The sequence below is a fragment of the Camelus bactrianus genome, chromosome 32 (assembly GCF_048773025.1).
Source record: "Camelus bactrianus isolate YW-2024 breed Bactrian camel chromosome 32, ASM4877302v1, whole genome shotgun sequence".
Taxonomy (NCBI): Eukaryota; Metazoa; Chordata; class Mammalia; order Artiodactyla; family Camelidae; genus Camelus; species Camelus bactrianus.
The window spans coordinates 5,143,408-5,164,508 of NC_133570.1; the positions used below are offsets into that span (position 1 = coordinate 5,143,408).

General features: G+C 44.8%; 1 protein-coding gene across 1 annotated transcript in view; it reads right to left on the bottom strand.

The window, feature by feature from the left end:
• The window catches only part of DNAH10 (dynein axonemal heavy chain 10), a 120,652-nt gene that overhangs the window by 55,850 nt on the left and 43,701 nt on the right, over nucleotides 1-21,101 (bottom strand). The window contains exons 26-36 of the mRNA XM_074355938.1: nucleotides 19,076-19,229; nucleotides 17,659-17,892; nucleotides 15,068-15,190; nucleotides 13,171-13,404; nucleotides 10,971-11,194; nucleotides 6,574-6,843; nucleotides 6,262-6,445; nucleotides 4,731-4,865; nucleotides 3,932-4,084; nucleotides 1,731-1,919; nucleotides 76-222 (exon numbers count right to left, since the gene is read on the bottom strand). Coding sequence (XP_074212039.1) covers nucleotides 76-222; nucleotides 1,731-1,919; nucleotides 3,932-4,084; nucleotides 4,731-4,865; nucleotides 6,262-6,445; nucleotides 6,574-6,843; nucleotides 10,971-11,194; nucleotides 13,171-13,404; nucleotides 15,068-15,190; nucleotides 17,659-17,892; nucleotides 19,076-19,229 — 2,047 coding nt within the window. The remainder of the gene's footprint in view (nucleotides 1-75; nucleotides 223-1,730; nucleotides 1,920-3,931; nucleotides 4,085-4,730; nucleotides 4,866-6,261; nucleotides 6,446-6,573; nucleotides 6,844-10,970; nucleotides 11,195-13,170; nucleotides 13,405-15,067; nucleotides 15,191-17,658; nucleotides 17,893-19,075; nucleotides 19,230-21,101) is intronic.

Below are 21,101 nucleotides of genomic sequence, written 5' to 3' on the forward strand. Positions count from 1 at the left end.
ACCTCCACCCTAGCGTTTCCCAGATACACGTGAACCGAATGGAAACCCAGAGGACTTAGTGCGCGTGGCCCCTACCTCCCTCAGGTCAGAAGAACCTCTCTTCAGCTCACCAGCCATCACCAGCACCGACTTCAGGGCTCGGAGTCCAAAATCATAATGATGCTGCTTGGAGAGCTGTTCCCGGGCCAGCTTGTACAGAATGGTCATCTTTTTGGCCAGAGTCTTTTGTGATAAAGGACAATACAAAATAAGTGAAGAAAATGACCTGAAAGCACCAGAACATCCTTACGCAAAGCAAACTGACATAAAGATGTTCAGCTGAAGCCACTGGACAAACAAGCAAATCTTGCCTCTAACAAACACCAGGATGGGTCCTCTGTTGTTAACACTGACAAATTAGGGACTAATTTAAAAGAACGCCAGCCCTTACCAAAATTGGATGACAGTCCTTGAAAGCCGAGGAAAATCTTAAGCATCTTAAAAAACAGAATTCATCCAACTTTTTAAAATCATAGCGATCACAGCCCAGAAATTTGCTTCTTGTTTATTTTGACCTCATCATGTTATTAAAGTTCTCCTGTAACCGTTTTTTAGGACAAGTCAGCCACCTGGTCTACAAAAAGGATTCAAGATCTTCTGGTCCCTACGGATGGCACGGGAATTTTGCTCATGAAAACTAAGAACCAGAGGTCTCTCCACTCTGGCTCAAAATCTACATAGGAGGATTGGCCTTTACCAAAAAATTTCAGAGAAGCAACATAACAACGTTATGTTGTTCAACAACGTTATGTTAAAAGTATTCACTATTTCATACTTTTTCCAGAACGTTCTGGGAAAGCATATGTGCATAATCTTTGTATACATATTTTAAGAGATAATAAAGGAGTTACGTGGGTATTTTTTTATTTTTATGAAGTCCAATTTATCTATTCTTTTCTTTTGTTGTCTTTTGATATCATATCAAAGAAATCTTTGCCAAGTCCTATGTCATGAAAAATTTCCTCTGTGTTTTCTTCTCAGAGTTTTATAGTTTTAGGTCTTACATTTAGGTCTTTGATCCATTTTGAGTTATTTTTGTATGTGGCATTAAGTAAGGTCCAACTTGTGCATGCAAAGCACATGCTCTACCACTGAGCTATCCCCTCCCCCCAGATACATTTTTTAAAGCCACATATTCTCAAGGGCACTGAGTGAAAGAAGCCCATCTCAAAGGGTTACACATTATAGGATTCCGTGAATAGAACATTCTAGAAGTGACATAATTATAGTGATAGAGAATGATTGGTGGCCGTGAGGAGTTAGAGTCGGGGGCAGGCTGTGACTGTTAAGGGGTGACACGAGGGAGTTTCTCTGTGTTGATGGGACAGTTTTGTATCTGGATTGTGGCACCAGTTACACCACAGGTGTGATAAAATGCCACAGAAAGATACACACACACCAGAGAGAGAGAAGGTGAAACCTGCTGGAATTCAGATACAGTCTGTGAGCGGCACTGCGGCCACATCAGTTTCCTGGGTGTGATGTTATCACTGGGGGAAGCCAGGAGAGGGGCACCTGTTGTGAGTCACGTGATGCCAAAATAAAAGCTGTAATTTTAAAAAGCGAGAAAGGGAGGGAGAGAGACAAAGCGAAACAATTTGAAAAGCCTCCCAGAAGGAAGCTCCCAGAGCCCCGGCCTGCAAGCAGACCCAGCGGGGAGCTCTGGGCGCCCGGCGCTGGCGTGGCCTCACCTTGGCCCCGAGGAAGCCCTCGGAGAAGAGCATGATCTCACAGATCTGCTGCAGGTCCGGCACGATCACCACCACGGGCCGGAAGAGGGCCTTCACCGACTCGGGCAGCTCCGTGCGGCCCGCGTAGCCGGGGTTCATGGTGATGAAGATGCCCATTCTCGAGTCCAGGGAGATCTCCTGCCCTTCAAACTGGAGAACGAGGGGAAGGAAGGAGGGTTACGCTGCCAGCCACCCCACCAAGGGGAAAGGAGGACTGCATACGAGGCCAGCACCACCATGTGTCTCCTTCCCTTTCCTGGTGACAAATGCAGAGTCCTTGTGCTTGTGACCCAGGTGTTCTGGGGGCACAAGCCTCAGTTGACCCCCAAACTCAGATCTGAATCAAGGGTCTGTCCACTTGAGAAGTAGCTGATGTTGGGAAAGGGTGCAGCCTGGGGTGGATCTGAGGCGCTGTGTGACCCCCAACAGGTCACTTACCCTCTCTGAGTCTAAGTTTCCTTTTCTGCGAGCTCGTGGCAATTAAATGAGACAACATATTCAGGAGCACCCAGCCCGCTGCTTCACACAAAGTGGCTTTTCATTCATGTCAGTTGTCATTTCTCTCCGCATTCCCACCCTCACCTCCGTCTCAGTGCCTGGACGTCACGTGGACCCTTCCTACAGAATCCCTCCTCAGCATCCCTCAAGAAACCAGCCTTTGTCCTCCAGGTGCCCGTGTACCAACCAAATGCAGAAATCTCTAAGTTTTGAGTCTCATTAGCCTACAGTTGAATTTCAAGTATCTTAACTTTCCTCCCTACTAAGATTTTACCATTTCATTTCTTCTAATGGTCCACCAGAGAAAAGACAGAATGCTCTATCTTTATGAGGCACAGGCTGTCTCAGTGACAAGAGGGCCACCCAGCAGATAGCTGATGCTCCCCAAAAACGGAGGCCACTGTCTTATCTTCCTGGTCTGCACTGAGATCACCCTCACCCAGTCCTCAGTGTCCCACGTGAGTCCCAGATCACCCTCTGGAGCAACAGACAGGCCTGCTCTTGAAAACACAGCTTTGAGAAACCCAAATGCATTAGGTTAAATTTGCCTCCAATGGGAGTAGTAAGCTCAGCCCTAAAATATTTCAGAAGAGCTAATTAATAGAAATCCACCCAGAAGCTTTCCTGGACTCCTCAAATGTTTAACAGTATCTCTTGACAATGAGCCTTGACATTGTGGGAGAAAGCAGGTTGGGTGCCAGGGCCACAGAGGTGCCCGGAATGGAATCCTTACCAACCCAGGCTGGATCTGGGTCCTGAACCTCCCGGTGAGGCTCTGGGGAGGCCCAGAGGATGTACCAGAATTTTCAGGTAAAGGAGAAGAAAGGACAATTTCGGGCAGACAGGGACGCATATGGTGTCCCAGGGCCTGGGATGTCTGCGGAGCAAGGGACGGGAGGTGATGAGAGTGCAGGGCTCGCAGGGTCAAGGACTTTGGCCAGAGGAGCAGCAGAGCCACCTGGGACCACAGAGGACCCCAGCTCGAGGAAATGGCCCGGCCACTCTGGTCCTTACTGTCGGAGAACCCACACTGGGCTCCCTAAATTCCGTAAGATCATGTTTCTCCACCTTCCGATCCAGCTTAATCTGATGTAGTTTAACGCAGACTTCCCAAACTTGAGTCTGCAAATGTATTCTCAGATGGGGAGAGATTGGTGAATTCTCAAAAAAAAAAATTAATTTGCCTCCTCACTTGGATAACAACCTTTAAAATCCCATTCATTACAATGTCCTAACTCTACCAGGTAGGAAGGCAAAATTTCTTCTTCATGGTGATAATTTCTACTGAAGACATTTTGACTGGTTTTTTTAAGTCATTTTTTTCTTAGACTTGGGAAGTCACTAAAAATATATTTTGTCCTTAAAACGGGGCTTTACAACATCACTTATTTAAGAATAGTGCCCTCCCTCCCCATCTACAACCATTCGTCACAGGTCTGGAATTACTTTGAAGTTCTTAGACTATTACACTCCATAACTGTCAAAGATGCTAGTAATCTGGGGAAACCCAACGGTCTCAATTTGAAAACAAAAGTCCGGCATTTCTTCATCTACGGGGAGCCTGATCTGGACAGACAACTGCCCACCGCCTCATGTTTCAGAGCTAACACAGCACGTGTCCACCTTGGGGACACGATCCAGGTGGGCTTCGCACTTATCCTCACCTGGAATGTGGTTAACTGATGAATCAGAGCATTTCGGATCGTCTGAATCTGAGACGAGATGACCGAGAGCACGGAGGCGTCGATGCGGTTAAACTCATCAAAGCAGCCCCAAGCCCCGCACTGAGCCAGGCCCGAGAAAATCTTCCCAACGGCCTAGGATGAAAGGAATGGCAGGACCAGGGCAACTTTCACCTTTAAAACTGGATGCAACCCGTTCGTGGATATAGTTTTCTAAATTCAAGGCAAACAACGAGCACCACGCTGGCCGAGAAGCGGTCAGCCTGCCACGCCTCTGATGGCTCTTTCAGGCAAGACTTCCAAGGCCTCTCAGGGGCCAGCTCGCACTCAAAGGATGTCGCAAATTAAGGATTTTAATGTAAAAACCCAGATTTCTGGCTTCTCTAGAGATGCTGGAAAATCTAGCAACACGAGCTCCACTTTTCCGAGTGGCAACCATTAACCTAAGCTGAACAGTGGCTCCCCCTTTAGCTGGAGCATTGCTCTCCAGTTGGCCACAGTCCCCACCACTCTCTATTGCCTCTGTCTGCGGCTTTATGTATTTACATTACCTATCCGACTCTGGTGGGCACTGAGTTTGGAACTCTTGCTCTACATGCTGCCAGCAAAGCCGACACATCTAAGTTCTGAGACTGTGAAGGTGAAAGTTTTCTACTAAATTCCTGCAGCTTTCACCATGTCATTTCACAGAAGCGTAGGAGACGAAATGCCTTTCCATCTGTGTCCCATTTTTAGCTCTCTGCATAATAAGACACCACCAGAGGGGGCACCAGGGCCTTACTTTGTAATCCATGCCTTCGCCGCAGTTGGTTACAACACAGAGCAAACCCAAGGCTTTGGCCAGGTCCTTGGTGGTCTCGGTTTTGCCAGTACCCGCTGGGCCAGCAGGGGCCCCGCCCAGATACATGGACAGTGCCTGTTAGAAGCCAAATGCAAAACACATGTTGTCTGATTCACATAAGGAAACAGGTGTCAATTCCCAGTGGGGAATATATAAATGGCAATGAACAAGTTTACACCTTTCCTGACAATCACCATCTTTAACATTTCTGTGTTTCTCCACTGACTTCCATGGACCACCCGCTTCCCCACATTACACAGGGACCCACGCACCAGGAACCGAGCACTGTGCTGGAATCTGTACCCACCCTGAGGACAATGCCCAGCAGTTCCCACAGTTGGGGCTCATGGACACATGTACATCTTGCCCAAAGAAAGGGCCAGATCCTAGGAGCTGGAACGTCCTGCCTGAGAAGAGGGTCCTTGTTTACCTGGGGACTTTGAGCCCCGCTGGACAATCTAACAATGTGATTATGGTGGGAGCCTTGGGCCACGTGGTATCAGGTCGACTTTTGGAGGGTCTGGAGACTAAGGTCAACCATTTGTGTGGTCAGTCGTGTCTGCAGAACCAGCCCCCAGTTAAAACCCTGGCCACCGAGGTTCAGGTGAGCGTCCCTGGGTGGCACACTTCACGCACATGGCCACACAGAGTTGCTGGAAGAAATAATGCTGTCTGCACAGCGGCACTGGGGAGCCAAGTGAAGCTTCAAGCCTGGTCTCTCCTGGACCCTGTCCTACGTCTTTTCCTATTGCTGATTTTGATCTGCATTCACTGGCTGTAAAAACTATAACCATTGACTCTAGTGGCTTTACTGAATTCTGTAACTCCTTTCAGCAAACAACTGAATCTGACGGTGGTGTTAGAGGCCTCCTGAACTTGCAACAGCCCAATCCCAAAAGGTGGCAATCAGGCCATATTCCAAACTTAGACTCTTTTACAGATTTTTTAAGAATGACATCCCTTACCAACAGCACTTGTTTCCTGGGGCCGCCATAACAAAGTACCACAAACGGGGTGGCTTAAAACAACAGAAATGTGTTCTTGCACAGTTCTGGAAGCTACGAGTCTGAAGTCAAGATGCAGGCAGGGCCACACTCCTTCCAAAAGCTCTAGGGAGGGTCCTTCCTGGTGGCTCCAAGCGGTCCCTGCTTGTGGCTTCGTCCCTCCCGTCTCTGCCTCCATCCTCACATCACCTCCCCTGCGTCTATGTGTTCTCTCCTCTTTTACGAGGACACCAGTCGTTGGCATTAGGGCCCTAATCCAGGATGTCCTCACCCCCAGTCCTTAACTAAATCCCCCAAGACCCTATTTCTCAATAAGAGCATATTCCGAGGTTCCGAGCAGACATGAATTTGGGGCAGGGAACACTGGTCAACCCAGCACACATACATCACAATGAGCACAGTCACCCCGCGAGAGAAACACATAACCCCAGGTGAGCGATAACGGCGAGAACAAGGGCGCCGCGCACCTGAGTGAGAGTCAGGTAAATCCGGTCCGTGAGGGGCGTGATGACCAGCCTCCCGTTCAAGCCCATGTACTCATACCCATAGCCGAAGGTCCCCGTGCACTGACGGACGTTCAGCTCATCCGGTTCTCGGTCCCAGTAAAACCGCAGCTGACTCTCCCATTCAAACTCCCGGGCCTCGAGAATGCTGGAAGATGGGCGACGGGGGACAAGGTTAGAGGGAGACAGATGCAGTGGAAGAGATGGTGGCCGAGGAGGAGGAAGGAGAGCGGCTGAGAGAAGCCGGAGACGCCAGTGCCCCGGGAAGGTCCTCACCCGCCCCGGATGAAAGAGTCAACTGTGTCGCGGGCGTGCACGTCGATGATCAGGACGGTATTGTATTTCTTCCTGTCGTTTCTGCTCAGGGACGTGGTGATCCGCGTGACCAGCTGGTCGATCTGCCAGTGCATCTTCTGGCCGTAGTTCTTCATGGCCTGCTTCTCCCCTTGCTGCACTTTGCGGAAGACATCTTCTACCTCCCAGGTCCACCACACCTGGCTGGCAGCCAGCACCACCATCCCTTGGTACAGGAGCATCCAGTCAACCCTAAAGGAAAAGCACATCCTTATGAGATTTTTCCCAGGGATTGGTACCGAAAACGATGCCATTAAGAATCTATTTCTTTCATACAAAGGGCCAAGAGGCATGTGAAAAGACGCTCAACTTCACTAATTATTAGAGAAATGCAAATCAAAACCATAATGAGGTATCACCTCACACTGGTCAGAATGGCCATCACCAAAAAGTCTACAAATAATAAATGTTGGAGAGGGTGTGGAGAAAAGGGAACCCTCCTACACTGTTGGTGGGTTGAATGCAAATTGGTGCAACCCCTATGAGAACAGTATGGAGATTCCTTAAAAAACTAAAAATATACTTACCATATAATCCAGCAATCTCACTGCTGGGTATATATCTGGAGAAAACTCTATTTTCAAAAGATACGTGCACCCCAATGTTCACAGCAGCACTATTTACAATAGCCAGGACAGGGAAGTAACTTAATATAATGGAATATTACTCAACCATAAAAAAGAATGAAATATTGTCATTCGTGGCAACGTGGATAGACCTAGAGATCATCATACTGAGTTTAGTCAGACAAAGATAAACATCATAAGATATCACTTATATGTGGAATCTAAAAAAATGACACAAATGAACTTATTTACAAAACAGAAACAGACTCACAGACATAGAAAACAAACTTACGGTGACCAAAGGGGAAAGCAGGGGGAGGGATAAATTAGGAGGTTGGGATTAGCATATAAAATAGATAAACAACAAGGATTTACTGTATAGCACTGGGAGTGATATCACTGTCTTATAATAACTTACAATGGAAAAGACTCTTAAATACATATATATTATATATATGCACAACTGGGAAAAAAAGCAATGAATGAGGAACCTTTGGATTAAAAGAGATCAAAGAGGCATATCAGAAAAAAGGATTTCTTTCTCTGGAACAGGGAAGGCAAAGTAAGAGGGGCAGGGAAACAGGAGCGTAAGACCCTTCTGGCTGGATAGCAAAACACCAGGCCCACGGACATACGCACATGAAAAAGTTACAGGTGCAGGACAGTGTAGAAAGATGCCAGATCACTTTAAAGATGTGGCTTTATAGATTTTTAAAAACTTACTATTATGGGCATATTGTAAGAATTTTAAATTTTTTAACAATTCCAACCAAAAAATTAATTCTCTTTGACCACACTCCCCGTATTTCCTTGCTTCTTGAGTGTCACTCGACACTTTTCCATTCTCATACCAACCTGCTCAAAGTTAAAGACACACAAATGGGGAGGAGGGGCTGGGAGGGCTGTTTCTCCAAAGTCAGCGTTGCGTTTTTTTCGCTTACTGGTCCTAACGCGCATGCGCCCAGGTCGCCGGCCCCAGGTCTCACCCAGTCCTTGCAGGAGCGGCGCGGTATTTCAGAGCATGAAAGTTACCGCGATTTACTCAAGACGTTTCCCTACTGCTGTCTATTCGAGTTGCTTCCAGTCCTCTTGCCAATGCAAGCAACGCTGTGTTAAACATCCTTCCACATCGCGACACCGTCTGGAGACACCTCTGGCTGTCACAACTGGGGGAAGGGGTATTACTGGCACCTAGTGGGTGCTAGAGACCAGGGATGATGCTAAACACCCTAAAATGGACGGGACAGTCTCCCACAGCAAAGAATTATCCAGCCCCATATGTCAGCAGAGCTGAGGGCGGGAAACCCGGCTTTACACACACGCTGGTGAGTCAGAGCGGCTTCAGGGTTACAGACCAGAATCCCAAACGCAGGGCGACCAGGCCAAAGCACAAAGGCACTTTTCTGGTAGTTTATTTTAATAGAAATGGCCAAAGTACTTCAAAAGGTTGTAGCAATCCATGCCCCCCACCAGCCACGCACAGTGCTGCCCTCACCACACCCTTTCCAGCACTGTAATATTCTTTTGTGTTTTTTGCCAATCTGAAAGGTAAAAAAAAAAAAAAAAAAAATCTCATTCTGCTTTAATTTGCAGATTCCTGGTGACTAGTGAAGTCTCTCCTCTTTTTGTACGTTTATTGGACACTTGGATTTCCTCCACTGAGATACCTATTTTCAAAGCTGGTAAGTGCCTTGAAAAACATTTAGGGAAAACTTATTTGCTAAATCGTACTTTAAAAAAAATAATGGACACAGAGCTGTAAGTTCCAATCCAGTAAAAGTGACTGTGAGTTACTAGTCATTCTTTTCATGAGGTACAATCAAGAGCAAAATAAATTTAAAATAATATTTAAAACAACAAAAAGTTTAAAAAGCTGAAGTGCTAATCTGTTCTTAGAAACAATGATCAGTACATATATATGAACCAAAAACAATGTGCAGTCTACTGTATGTATGTGTTTACATGCAGTATAATGTCTATGTGCCGTCAAACTGTAATAATTCTACCCAATAAAACTGAAAAAGGAAAAAAAAGCAAAAAAATAAAATAAAACAATAAAAAGCATTTGGCATTAATGTCTTGTTTTAAAATGATGCAGTGCCTCTAAAACCTAATAGGACGTCCAGGCATGACCCCTACACCCAAGAGAGAGGTAACGAAGGAGCTGGGGGTCCAGAGGACGGCACGGAAGTGATGAATAAACATGGACCTTACCAAAGACAGCAAGCCTCAGGAAGTCGGAAATCGGGAGAGGTGTGATCAGAGAAAACAGTGACTCAGGGCAGAGCGAAGATGAACAGGACGGTATCTGTACGTGCGCCTGGGCCTGGCTTCTCAGTGACACTGAAACATGTCCGCTCAAATGAATCAATGTTATCATTTCAACTGCTCACCTCCTTCTTTAGAAGCAACAAGTTCACCTTAGAGGGGTACTTGGGGGAGGAAAGGGGTGGCTCGGACATTTCTTTCCCAGTTTATCAGGTTGCAGTCACTTACTCTGGCTTCCACCAACCACACGCTGTCACGCAGAGCAATGCCCCCGGCAAAGCAGAAGTTATGATGCAGAGAAAACAAACACGTGCAGACACAAAATGCATGTGATTTGGGAGCACTGAAGAGCTTTAAAAATACTCGGCGATCTCCACTTCTGGAGGACACTAGTTTCTGTCTAGTTCGGTTTTGAAATAGCATTGAGCACAGTGATCAGCCCACAGCAGGAAGCCAATAAGTGTAGTTAAATGAATGGATGCAGCCTGTGATGTGCCCAGGCCACCTCCTATCAGCTCACGAGAGCTACATGTCAAATATCTAGAAATGTTGCAAGCAGGGTGTTAACCCTCTTACCGTTATTCCATTTAGCTTTAAAATCAGCCATCTGGGAATATTTACACCATGGGAATTGGCAAATGCTCTAAATCAAAGCTTTTTTGTTCTTTTCTTCAGAGAGCTAGGAGTTTTACCAGGACACCACTGAAGGTGTCTGTCTACACCTGATCACTTAAAGATGCAAACCAATTTTCTACATGGGACATTGTCTAAGGAAAAGCAAGACCCTAATCATACAGATATTATGCTCTGTTCTGATCACTTACTTAAACAGACATTTTCAGTTTGCAAAGTCAAGAGGATCATGCTGTCATAATAATAAAGAATTTAAGTCTGCGTGAAGGCCCCACCCAATACGCCACAACGACACCTCTCCTGGGAAGCTATCCAAAGATGCTTTACGTGCTTTGAGTTCAGCTGCACATTAAAGTCAGCCCTCTTAGCAACTGGATCAGGTGTGGTTCAGCTCAGTGCCTGGAAGTTTCTCAGGCCACAAAAATCAGAGTGATTGAAATTCATTAACAATTTCAGAAACAACTTTACACATTAACCTACATACAGAATCCGTCTTAATGAACACCTGGTTTCATCGGGTCACTAGGTTATCACACTTGAGCTCAGAATCCCCCGCAATCCTGCGAAAATCCAGATCCCCAGAGTGTCTGGTGGGGGAGGTTTGGGGTGGGGCCCAGGAACACGCATTTTAATAGGCTCCCAGGGGCCCTGACACTGCCAGTCCAGGGTTGACGGTTTGAGAAGGGCCGTACCAGCTGATCCTTTAAGGACAGATGTGTATCAGCTAATTTAGCTACAGCAGGAAAAGAAAACCTCATTTGAAACGTCAGTCAATCTACTCCAAACCCTAAAAATTGATCCATTATGACCAATAATATGATAAATAACACACAGTCACATTTTCAATCCTACCTGGTTCTGTCTTCACAGTATTTGAAAATAGCCTCTTTGGTAATTAGCCGGTTAGTTCTTCGCATTTCATTCAAAACTGCCGTCATCCAGTCCTCCACACGCCCCTCAGCCCTGATGATCTTCCGGAACTCCATGACCTCTCCTTCTGCTGAAATCATGGCAGACACCAGTTTTTCTCCACTGTCCCCGTCGTTAAACCTCAGCAGTGCTATGTTGTCGTACATCTGCAATACAGCGGTAGAAGCCACCCTGGAATACCTTCACTAGGTTGTGAAAGCCAAAAACAGCCCAGGGTGCCACATCACACACCAGAGCTGCCAGGGTGCCAGCAACAGCAACAGAGACCACACACTAAATAGATGTCCATTCACCCAATGACAAACGTTCACTGGGCACATTCGTTTATCCTGGGTTAAACAAAAAGAAAGAGAAGACAGACTCCCTCCCCACACTTGAGATTCTAGGGCATATGCTGGGATGGAGAGGTACCTGGACGTGGGGACCAGCTGAACACAGGAGAAGAATAACCTGATGATTAAATACCCTAAGGCTGTGAAATTAGAGACCAGTCATTGAATTCCCCCACTGTCCAAATGGGTGACACTGAACAAGTTGCTTCTCCTCTCTCAGCCTAGAATAAACCTAATTATGACACCAAGATGAGGTCAAAGGATCAAATCAAGAAACGTGCGTGAAATGCCAGCTCATTATATACTTGGCATTCACTGGCTATTGTCATTGTTATCCATCAGAACTATATTCAGGAAAATGAGTCTCTGGGGGCCGATAGCTAAGTCAAGGCACTCTGCAGATCAGAGAGGAAGAGAGAAAGGCAACAGGCTTTAAAGAATAAAATCAGAGGTGTGCAAAAGGGACTACCAGTAAATGAAGTACTTCTAACAACACAGTTGTCTACAACAGTAAAATATTGGCTTCTGAAAGTAGAAACAGAATATAAGCCTCCCCTTTGAGAAAGGAAAACATGCAATCAGAACTATGACTCTTCCTTGAAGAAGGAAATCAGCATTAATTAAAGGAAAACTATGGCGGTAAGTACTTGATCCTCAGTGCTTTGTTTATTTGGAGTAAAGGAATGGCTCTACAATGCTGGTTCTCCGCCACAGAGGATTTTGCCCCCAGGGGACACTGGGCATTGTCTGGAGACTTTTTGGTTGTCATGGCTGGAGAGGGATGTCCCTGGCATCCAGTGGGTAGAGGCCAGAGACGGTGCTGAACATCCTACAGTACACAGGACAGTCCCCCGCTCCCACCCCAACATGCATATACAAACACACAGAAAAGAATTATCTGGCCCACGATGTTGATAGTGCCAAGGCTGAGAAACCTCGCTCTGGACTGATGCTAAATAGAGAGCTTTGATTAGCTGAACAAAGATTACTTCTGGCCATGCTCTGGTTCTCTATCACCAGAGACATTTTGTCTGCTGCGTTTCCGGAAATTCCATATTGCTCACGGAGACACATCCGTTTATATTAATGCATGAAAACACGGGCTGGAAGGAATTAACAACAGAGCCATGATAGTGGCTGCCTCTTGAGAGCGGAGGAAGAAGTGTGGACAGGGACGAGGGACAAACAGTGTGTCAATTTTATCTCTAAAACTTTATTTTAAAAAAGAGAAAGACAAAGCAAAAGTTGACTAAATGGTAACAACTGTCAATTCTGGGTAGGAGATAAGGTGATTTAGTGAACATTGTAAGGCAGGCACTACTCTAAGTCCTTTAAAAATATTTACTCATTTAATCTTTATAACAACCCCACTGAAGCAGATAACTACTAGAGTTATCTGCAACTACAGATAAGGAAATGGTTGCCCAGAGAGGTTAAGTCACTTGCCAAAGGTCACACAGCAAATCCACGCAGAGCCAGGATTTGAATCCAGAAAGCTCGCGCCACAGTCCGTGTGCTAAACCACTCTCCTGTATTACCTCTCTGCTTACTATATTAGTCTGTGTATTTCTGTTTTGTTTTAATTTCTCTAAACACATGTTGCTCGGAGGGCCATGGAAACAGAGCAACAAATAGCAGCTGAGTGCTGGTGTAACTTCAGACTACGGTGGATTTGGTCAGACTTACGCTTCTAGTGAAAACCCCAGTGGCATTTCACACTCTTACGCCTGTGGGTTGGACAGAACCGTGTAGAGAGCTCGGAGGAGCTGAGTGACAGAGCTTACGCAGACCTTGATGATGTGCTCCTGGACGCAGAGGGGGTCGCTGTTCCCCAGGATGCTCAGCAGCTCGTCGTCAGAAATGAAGAAGAACCTGGGGAAGGCGTTCCTCTTGGAGTCCAGGTAGTCGTTCAGGCTCTTCTGGCACTTCTCCAGGCCCTCGCTGACATTCTGCAGGTCACTGAGGCGGTTCGGGGCCTCGCAGCATCTCTTGATCACGGGGTCTTTCAAGGTCTCGCTCATGATCTGGACAAGGTCGAGAGGACAGCCGTCAAGCCGGGGAAGCAGGAAGCCTGCTCTTGCCCCAGGCGGGCGTCTCCTGGGGCCCCGACGGGGCAGAGCAAGACTGACGACCCGCACCTGTGGCCCTCGGGGAGGCCAAGTGGGCAAGGGCCATTCGTTAAGTGTTTAAATAAGCACCTTCTCACATAGAAATAAGCAAACTACACGTAGTTTGCTTATTTCTGATTTTTTTTCCATCTTCCCACTAGAAGGTCAGCTGGCCTGGGTAGGGATTTTTCTGTCTTTTGCTCACTGTGTCCTAAGGTGCCTACAACAGTGTCTGCACACAGCAGGCCCCCCACCAACATTTGCTGGATGAATGAAGCCAGCAATTCCACTCTGAGCAGTTTATTCACCAGAACATTCTCTGCAGTGCTCTTTATAATGGCAAAAAAAAAAAAAAAAAAAAGGAAAAGCAAATAGCTTAAATGTTTAACAAGAGGGAGTTAGGTCAATAATTCACTGTGACGATTTAGATGTTTATTTATTAAAATATATGACAAGGATGTTAAATTTTTAAGAGATCATATTGGTAAGAACGATCCAATTTCAAAGAATAATTATATATTTATAGATACGTTTACATAGGAATAAACAAATTCTGGAAAGATACATGCTGAACTATTAAATGTTATCTTGGGCACTGGGAGTATGGGCATTTTTTTCTTTTCTTTTTTCTGCCTTTTTTTTTTTTTTTGCTTTTTTATAATATCTAAATCCTATACTGAATAGGTATCTGTTCTGTAATTTTTTACATTTAAAAAAAAGCTTATGTGGATGGGTAAGAAAAAAAAACATAAGCTCTAGTGGATAAAGGGGACGCAAACATGAACTGGCTGCCTGTGACTGAAAAACACAACAGCATCACTGAGCAGCAGAGCCCCCAGGTTTTGAGGTCAGGTGGGCTGCGTTAAAATCCCGGCCCCCCCAATCATTAGCAGCCGCGACCACTGGTACAACCCTTTCTGGAAAGGACTTTAAAATGAGCATAGTCTTTCATGGGTAATTCACTTTCTAACAATCTATCATAAGATATTCATCCTAAATACAGAAAAAGCTTTAGGCACAAACCTGCAAATTAATTATGAAAGCAAAGAACTTCCCTTCAAACAAGATGTCCAGTTACTAGACAATAATCCACTACACTATGTCAAGCCGCTCACTGGAACATTATACAAAGGCATTAAAATATTTCATCAGATGGTTTCATAATGTGAACTATGTTTCTCCCAATATTAAGAGAAAATTATACGATGAAATTATGCAAAATATCATTACGATTGTTTTTAAACCCACATACATAGAAAAAAACATAATAGAAATGAATGACATATTAAAGGTGATGGAACTATGGTAGATATATTTTTTTCCTGCTTTTCTACTTTTTGCCAAGCTTTTTAAACAAGTACTATTTTTATAATATAAAATAAATATTTAAAAGTTTCAGTGCCATATGCCAGTGGCTTAAGATCAAAGGGAAATTTTTACTGAACAGATTCAGGTCGTATATAATGATAGAAAAATTCAGAAGCTGCCATCAGGCGAAACACTACATACAAATACGCAAGTAAAAGTGTGTCAAATCAGCGCCCTTCTTCCAGGACTAAAGTAGAAGCCAGTCACTTGCCCTTTTAAATACTCTGTCGATGTTGTCAAACTTCTTCGCCTCATCTGGAAGTTGCGATCTGATGTCTCCACCAATAAAGATACTCTCCAGATACATCCATTTTCTCTGAACCAGCATCCAAATCTGTCAAAGCACAATGTTATGGTCAACACAGGTCACCAGTTATCTCAAGGTGAGTGTGGCAAAACCCCACCCTAACACAGGACAGATTTAAATCAATTCAGGTCAAAAGACTTTCCAGGCAAGACAGAGCACATACGCTCCTTTCCAAATATACAGGGATGGTGGAGGAGGCCTAGGGAAACACTCCAAAACACACAGCCACACCTAAAAGCAAAAGAAAACTCTCCACACCAGCCCAGGACAGGAAGGAAGCTTCTAGATAAAAGCAGGGGTTGGAGCCCTGTGACCCAGAGGAACCAAGGTCAGACTGCGCAGAAACCCAAGCAAAAACAGATCCAAATACCATGTGACCCACAATTCCACTCCTAGGCATAGACCCAAAAGAACTGAAAACAGGGACCCAAAAATCAGTTGTGCACAGGTGCTCAGAGCAGCACTGCTCACAGTCACCAAAAGGTGGAAACAACCCGACCGTCCATCAACAGGTGACTGGATGCACAAAACGGGTGGTCCATCCACATGATAGAACATGATTCAGCCCTAAAAAGGAGGGAAGCCCTGATACAGGCTACAACATGGATGAACCTTGAAAACAAGATGCTGAGTGAAAGATGCCAGACACAAAAGGCCACACGTTGGGAATGTAATTTGGTGCAGCCACTATGGAAAACAGTATGGAAACCCCTTAAAAAACTAAATAGAGTTACCATGTGGATCCAGCGATCCCTCTCCTGAGCATATATCCAGAGAAAACTCCAATTCGAAAAGATACATGCACCTTGATGTTCACTGCAGCACTATTTACAAAAGCCAAGACATGGAAGTAATCTAAATATCCATCAACAGAGGAATGGAAAAAGAAAACGTAGTGTATATATACAATGGAAAGTTACTCAGCTATAAAAAAAAAAAAAAAAGAATGAAATAATGCCAACTGTGGCAACATGGATGGACCCAGAGATTTTCATACTAAGTGAAGTCAGCCAAAGACAAATATCATGCTATCACTTATACGTGGAATCTTAAAAAATGACACAAATGAACTTATTTACAAAACAGGAACAGACTCACAGACATAGAAAACAAACTTATGATGACCAAAGGGGAAAGGGGGGGAGGGATAAATTGGGAGTTTGGGATCAGCAGATACAAACTACTATACACAGAATAGATAAATAAGAAGGTCCTGCTGGATACCACAGGGAACTATATTCAATAGGTTGTAATAACCTAACACGAAAAAGAATATGAAAAAGAATATATAAATGTATAACTGAATCACTGTGCTGTACACAAGAAACTAATACAACATTGTAAACCAACTATACGTCAATAAAAATGCCACATATGACATGATCCCATTTATATGAACTATCCAAAAGAGGAAAACTCAGAGACAGAAAATAGACTAGTGGTTGCCAGAGGCTGGAGGGAGGGGAAGTAGGAAGTAACTGGCTTTTAACGGGTACGGGAATTTCTTTTGAGATGCTGAAAAGGTTGTGGAACTAGATAGAGGTGGTGGTTGCACAACACTGTGAGTGTGCTAAATGCCACTGAACTGTGCACTTTTAAACAGGTAATTTCATGTTATGCAAATTTCACATCAATTTTTTTAAATGGTTGTTAACAAAGAAAACAAGCAGTACTATATCCTAGCTAATGGCTTCCACTAATAAAAAAATAAGAAACAAAGAACAAACTTACAAAAGCACATGAAGGAAGACCATGCACGATGGAGGTGCAGGCCTGGACCACTCTCCTGGCCAGTGAACCAGGCCTGGCATCATCCCACCCCATGCTCAGGGTGTGGCCAGGAACAAGGCACTTGCCTGGGGTCTGGGGAGGGACACAAGACAGCCACACAAAACTGGTGGAATGAGCCAGGGTTGCTCACAGAGGTCTGGACACAAAGGAAGAAAGCCCCAAACTACCTAATGTAAGACATGCTGCCCAACATGACAGCCAGGTTGGAGAAACTGCAAAAACACGTATCACAGTGAAGCAAGCACAGGCGAAAAAAAAAAAATTATGTTAAGATGAACTTTAAAAAAACCAAAATCACACAGAGAAAAACTCACTGCCATGACAGTCACACAAAAAAGGGTGGGGAGTGGAATTCTGGCCTCAGAAAATAAAAAGTAGAGTGAAATCATAAAAAGGCCTTAAATATGTTTAGATTCTTCCATGAGATACAGGAGGTGAGAGTATTCTTGCAACAAGAACAGAACAGTATTAAACAAGAATATGGACATATGAAAAAGCACTGATTAGAAATCTTGGAAGTTAAACATGAATTCATTGAAATAAAAACTCAGATTGGCTCCTCTAATCATGCACCCATCCTCCCCACCAAATAAATCAAAGACAGAAAAAGTATGAAAGACTTTCTGAGCACAAAATATTCTCAGAGGAAGGTTCTTTCCCGCTGAGAACCAGTTCTTCTCCATCTTTTGTGTGTTTTTCCTCACCTCAATGACCTCCCCTATTAGAGAAAGTGTTTTTTCCCATTTGTGAACAGTCTGCAGAAAAGGCCCCACAAATCTGCTTCCTGAGATGCTCTGCAGGTTGACAGTGTTGTCATCCAGGCACTGGATAATGTCGTCAACAGACCCCAAGATGTAGCCTCGCTCCTGGGTGCCTTTGTAATACTTGACTACGGTAAATTTCATATTTTCCCACGTGTCCAGGATTTCCTTCACAGCCTGATCGGGAACATGAAAAAAATGGTTCGGGCACGTGAACTGAAAAAACAGAACACCAACCCAACAACCCAACAAACGTCCTGAGTTTGCCACGGATCAGCTCCTCAACCCGGAGTCCTGGGTCAGTGTTCCGAATAAGCAGATTCTGTCCTGGTAAAACGAGTCATCATTTGCCAAGCACTGCTATATGCCAGGCAAGGACCTGCCGGCCATGATCTCCCTTAGTCCTCAAAGCACCCCAGTGAGGGAGGGGTTATCATTACCCACAACTTACAGAGGCGGGAAGGGGGGGTCAAAGAGGGGCTCAGCTTGCCAAGTGCACTCAGCTACTGAGTGCCAGAACCAGGGTCTAAATTCTGTGATCTGCCTCCAATGTGCATATTCATGAGATCCTAGCCCTGTGTTTACTGTTAAGCAAGAAAATCAAATTTTACAAGTTAATATGCCTGTTTTGATAACATTTTCAAAAAACACCCTGTCACTATTTATGTGTATGTGTATATAAATGTATGTGTGTATATACGTGTCTATGTGTGCATATCTGTATGTGTATATGTGTATATGTGTGCATGTGCATATATGTGTGTGTGATATGTATGTGGGTACATTATGTGTGTGCATGTATGTGTATATGTGTGGGCGTGTATGTGGGCATAATATTCATGAATGGGTGTGTCTCTGTGTGTGTATTTTATACGTTTGTGTGTATGTATATATGTGTGGATATATGTGTATGTGCGTACAGATGTGTATACACGTGTATATGCATTTTAAAGTGTTAAAGGACATACACTAAAATGTTAATAACTTATCTTCCAGGGGTGGAATTACGAGCGATTTGTTTATTTTCTCACTTCTCAACCACGAACACCCCTTATTTCTTTAACAACTAAGTCAAAAGTGAAACTATAATTAAGAACAACCAAAACATTTAACTGAGGCAGAAATTCTATTTCTAGAACAACCAATTCTTTATTGCTCAACCATCACAGGTACCGGAGCAAACAGGCTTTCTCTTTGAATAAAAAAAGAAAATTCTCGGGGTGGGGGGCTCAGGGGTAGAGCGCGGGTTTGGTGTGCACAAGGTCCTGGGTTCAGTCCTAAGTGCCTCTGTTAAGGGGGAACAAAATTCTCTCTCTCTCTTTTTTTTTTTACCCTGGTTCATAACTAAAAACAGCCCTACCTTCTCGATGGCTATCTCCTTGATGGCCGATGTGACGATCTCGTTGAGAACATCCGTGTGTTTGTGCAGCTCCATAGCAAACATGTTTTCCAAGGTGAACGTCTCGGTCATTTCAAAAACCACGCCTGTTTTCTCCATGAGCTCCTTCCAATGCCTGAAGGTGCGTCCACATTAAAATCTTTATGTCTACAGAGTTTGGTGATGGATTTAACAATTCTCCCTACCACCCCCAGGACAAATCCCATTATAAACACTCCTCATAACGGGATACTAAAATACGAGGAAATATATTTCCAAAGTTTTCCAAAATCCCATTGGCTGGAGCATTAAGCCCAGGAAATATCCAGCAAGATATTTTCTTAGATGGCTGGTCCCTGCTACCATCTGAGAAGATACACAGCTCTTCATTCTTCAGTCACTGCTTCTGTCACAGTCTCCACTGGCTCGCTCAGCCTGCTTGGGACCCTCGTGTAAATTATGAGTGCCGGTGTGTCAGATAAATATTTAGCAAGCGCTAACTCTGTGCAGGCAGTGGGCTGGCTGCTGGGGGTTCAGGGTGACTCAAAGGCAAGGCCCCTGATTCCTGCCCTCGGGAACACTACCAAATACTTGAGGAGACAGTCAGTGACTGATAAAGCAAACCTATAAATTAAATAACCGCAAATTGTCCCGAGTCCTATGAAAAAAAACCACAGAGGGATAAAGTAAGAAGGGGGCTCCTTTAGGCAGGAGGATCAGGACAGACGCTGCATCAAGCAGCTCTGCTCTCGGCCCAGTCTGGCCTCCCCTGAAGGCTCACGATAAGGAATGAATATCATAAGGCAGCTAAACGTGGCGCCGGACCAGCAGAAGGCCAGGTACCCAGCAGACAAGCAGTCAGCACAAAAGCACTGGGTTTTGTTGGGCACACACAGAAATGGCCAGAAAGGAGAATCTACTATTTTCTTCTCTCTCTAGTCCCAAGTCTAGCCCAAGAGCCGAGATGAAGTACAGGAATCATGACCCCCGCGAGGGGTTCAGGGCCCACAGGTGACACAGCGTCCAGGGACAGAGTCGCCAGGGAGACAGACTCCTCTGCAGCCCCCGCCCACTCCTCTGGATGACACCAGCGAGAGTCTCAGCCCGGCGCCGCGGGGCCTTTAACGCCTCCATCCCGCCATTCCCCTGCCTCCCAGCACAGGCCCCTCCCTGGCTCCGGCAACAGTTTTAAGCTAAAAAAAAGTTTTTATAATGATTTTCCATGTATAGCAAGAGCTTTTGGGTTTCCATTTATGCTGTTGGTTTAAGTTTCTTTTTATAGTACATTCACTCAAGAAAGAAAGAAAGGAGCCAACAGGAAAATATATATAAAGTAATGACAGCATAGGTGATGCTAGGGGACAGCACAGAAATGGTGAGAAATGACCCAAGTTTGGGATCCTAAAACAGGGACTTCTACCATCAACAGCTGGGCAAATAAAGAAGATGCAGTGTGCGCACACTGCACACACACACGCACACACACACACACACACAAATGGAGTACTACTCAGCCATAAAAAGAATGAAATCTTGCCATTCGCAGCAATACGGATGGACTTGGAGGGTGTTTTGCTCAATGAAATAAGTCAGACAGAGAAAGACAAATATTGTTAAAATATCACTTATATGTGGAATCTAAAAAATACAACAAACTAGTGAATATAACAGAAAAGAAGCAGACTCACAGACATAGAGGACAAACTAGTGGTTACAGGGTGGGGAGCACTGTAGAGGAGGAGGAGTGGGAGGTATGAACTACTGGGTGTAATTTTTTATAGGTTACAAGGATGTATTGTACAATATGGAGAAGACAGCTGATATTTCATAATAACTATGAGTGAAAAATAACCTTTAGAAATTATATTTTAAAAATTTGGTGGGGGGTGTAATTTGTTTTATTTAGCTATTCATTTGTTTTTAGAGGAAGCGCTGGGGATTGAACCCAGGACCTCGTGCATGCTAAGCACATGTTCTACCACTTGAGCTATATACCCTCCCCCTATAT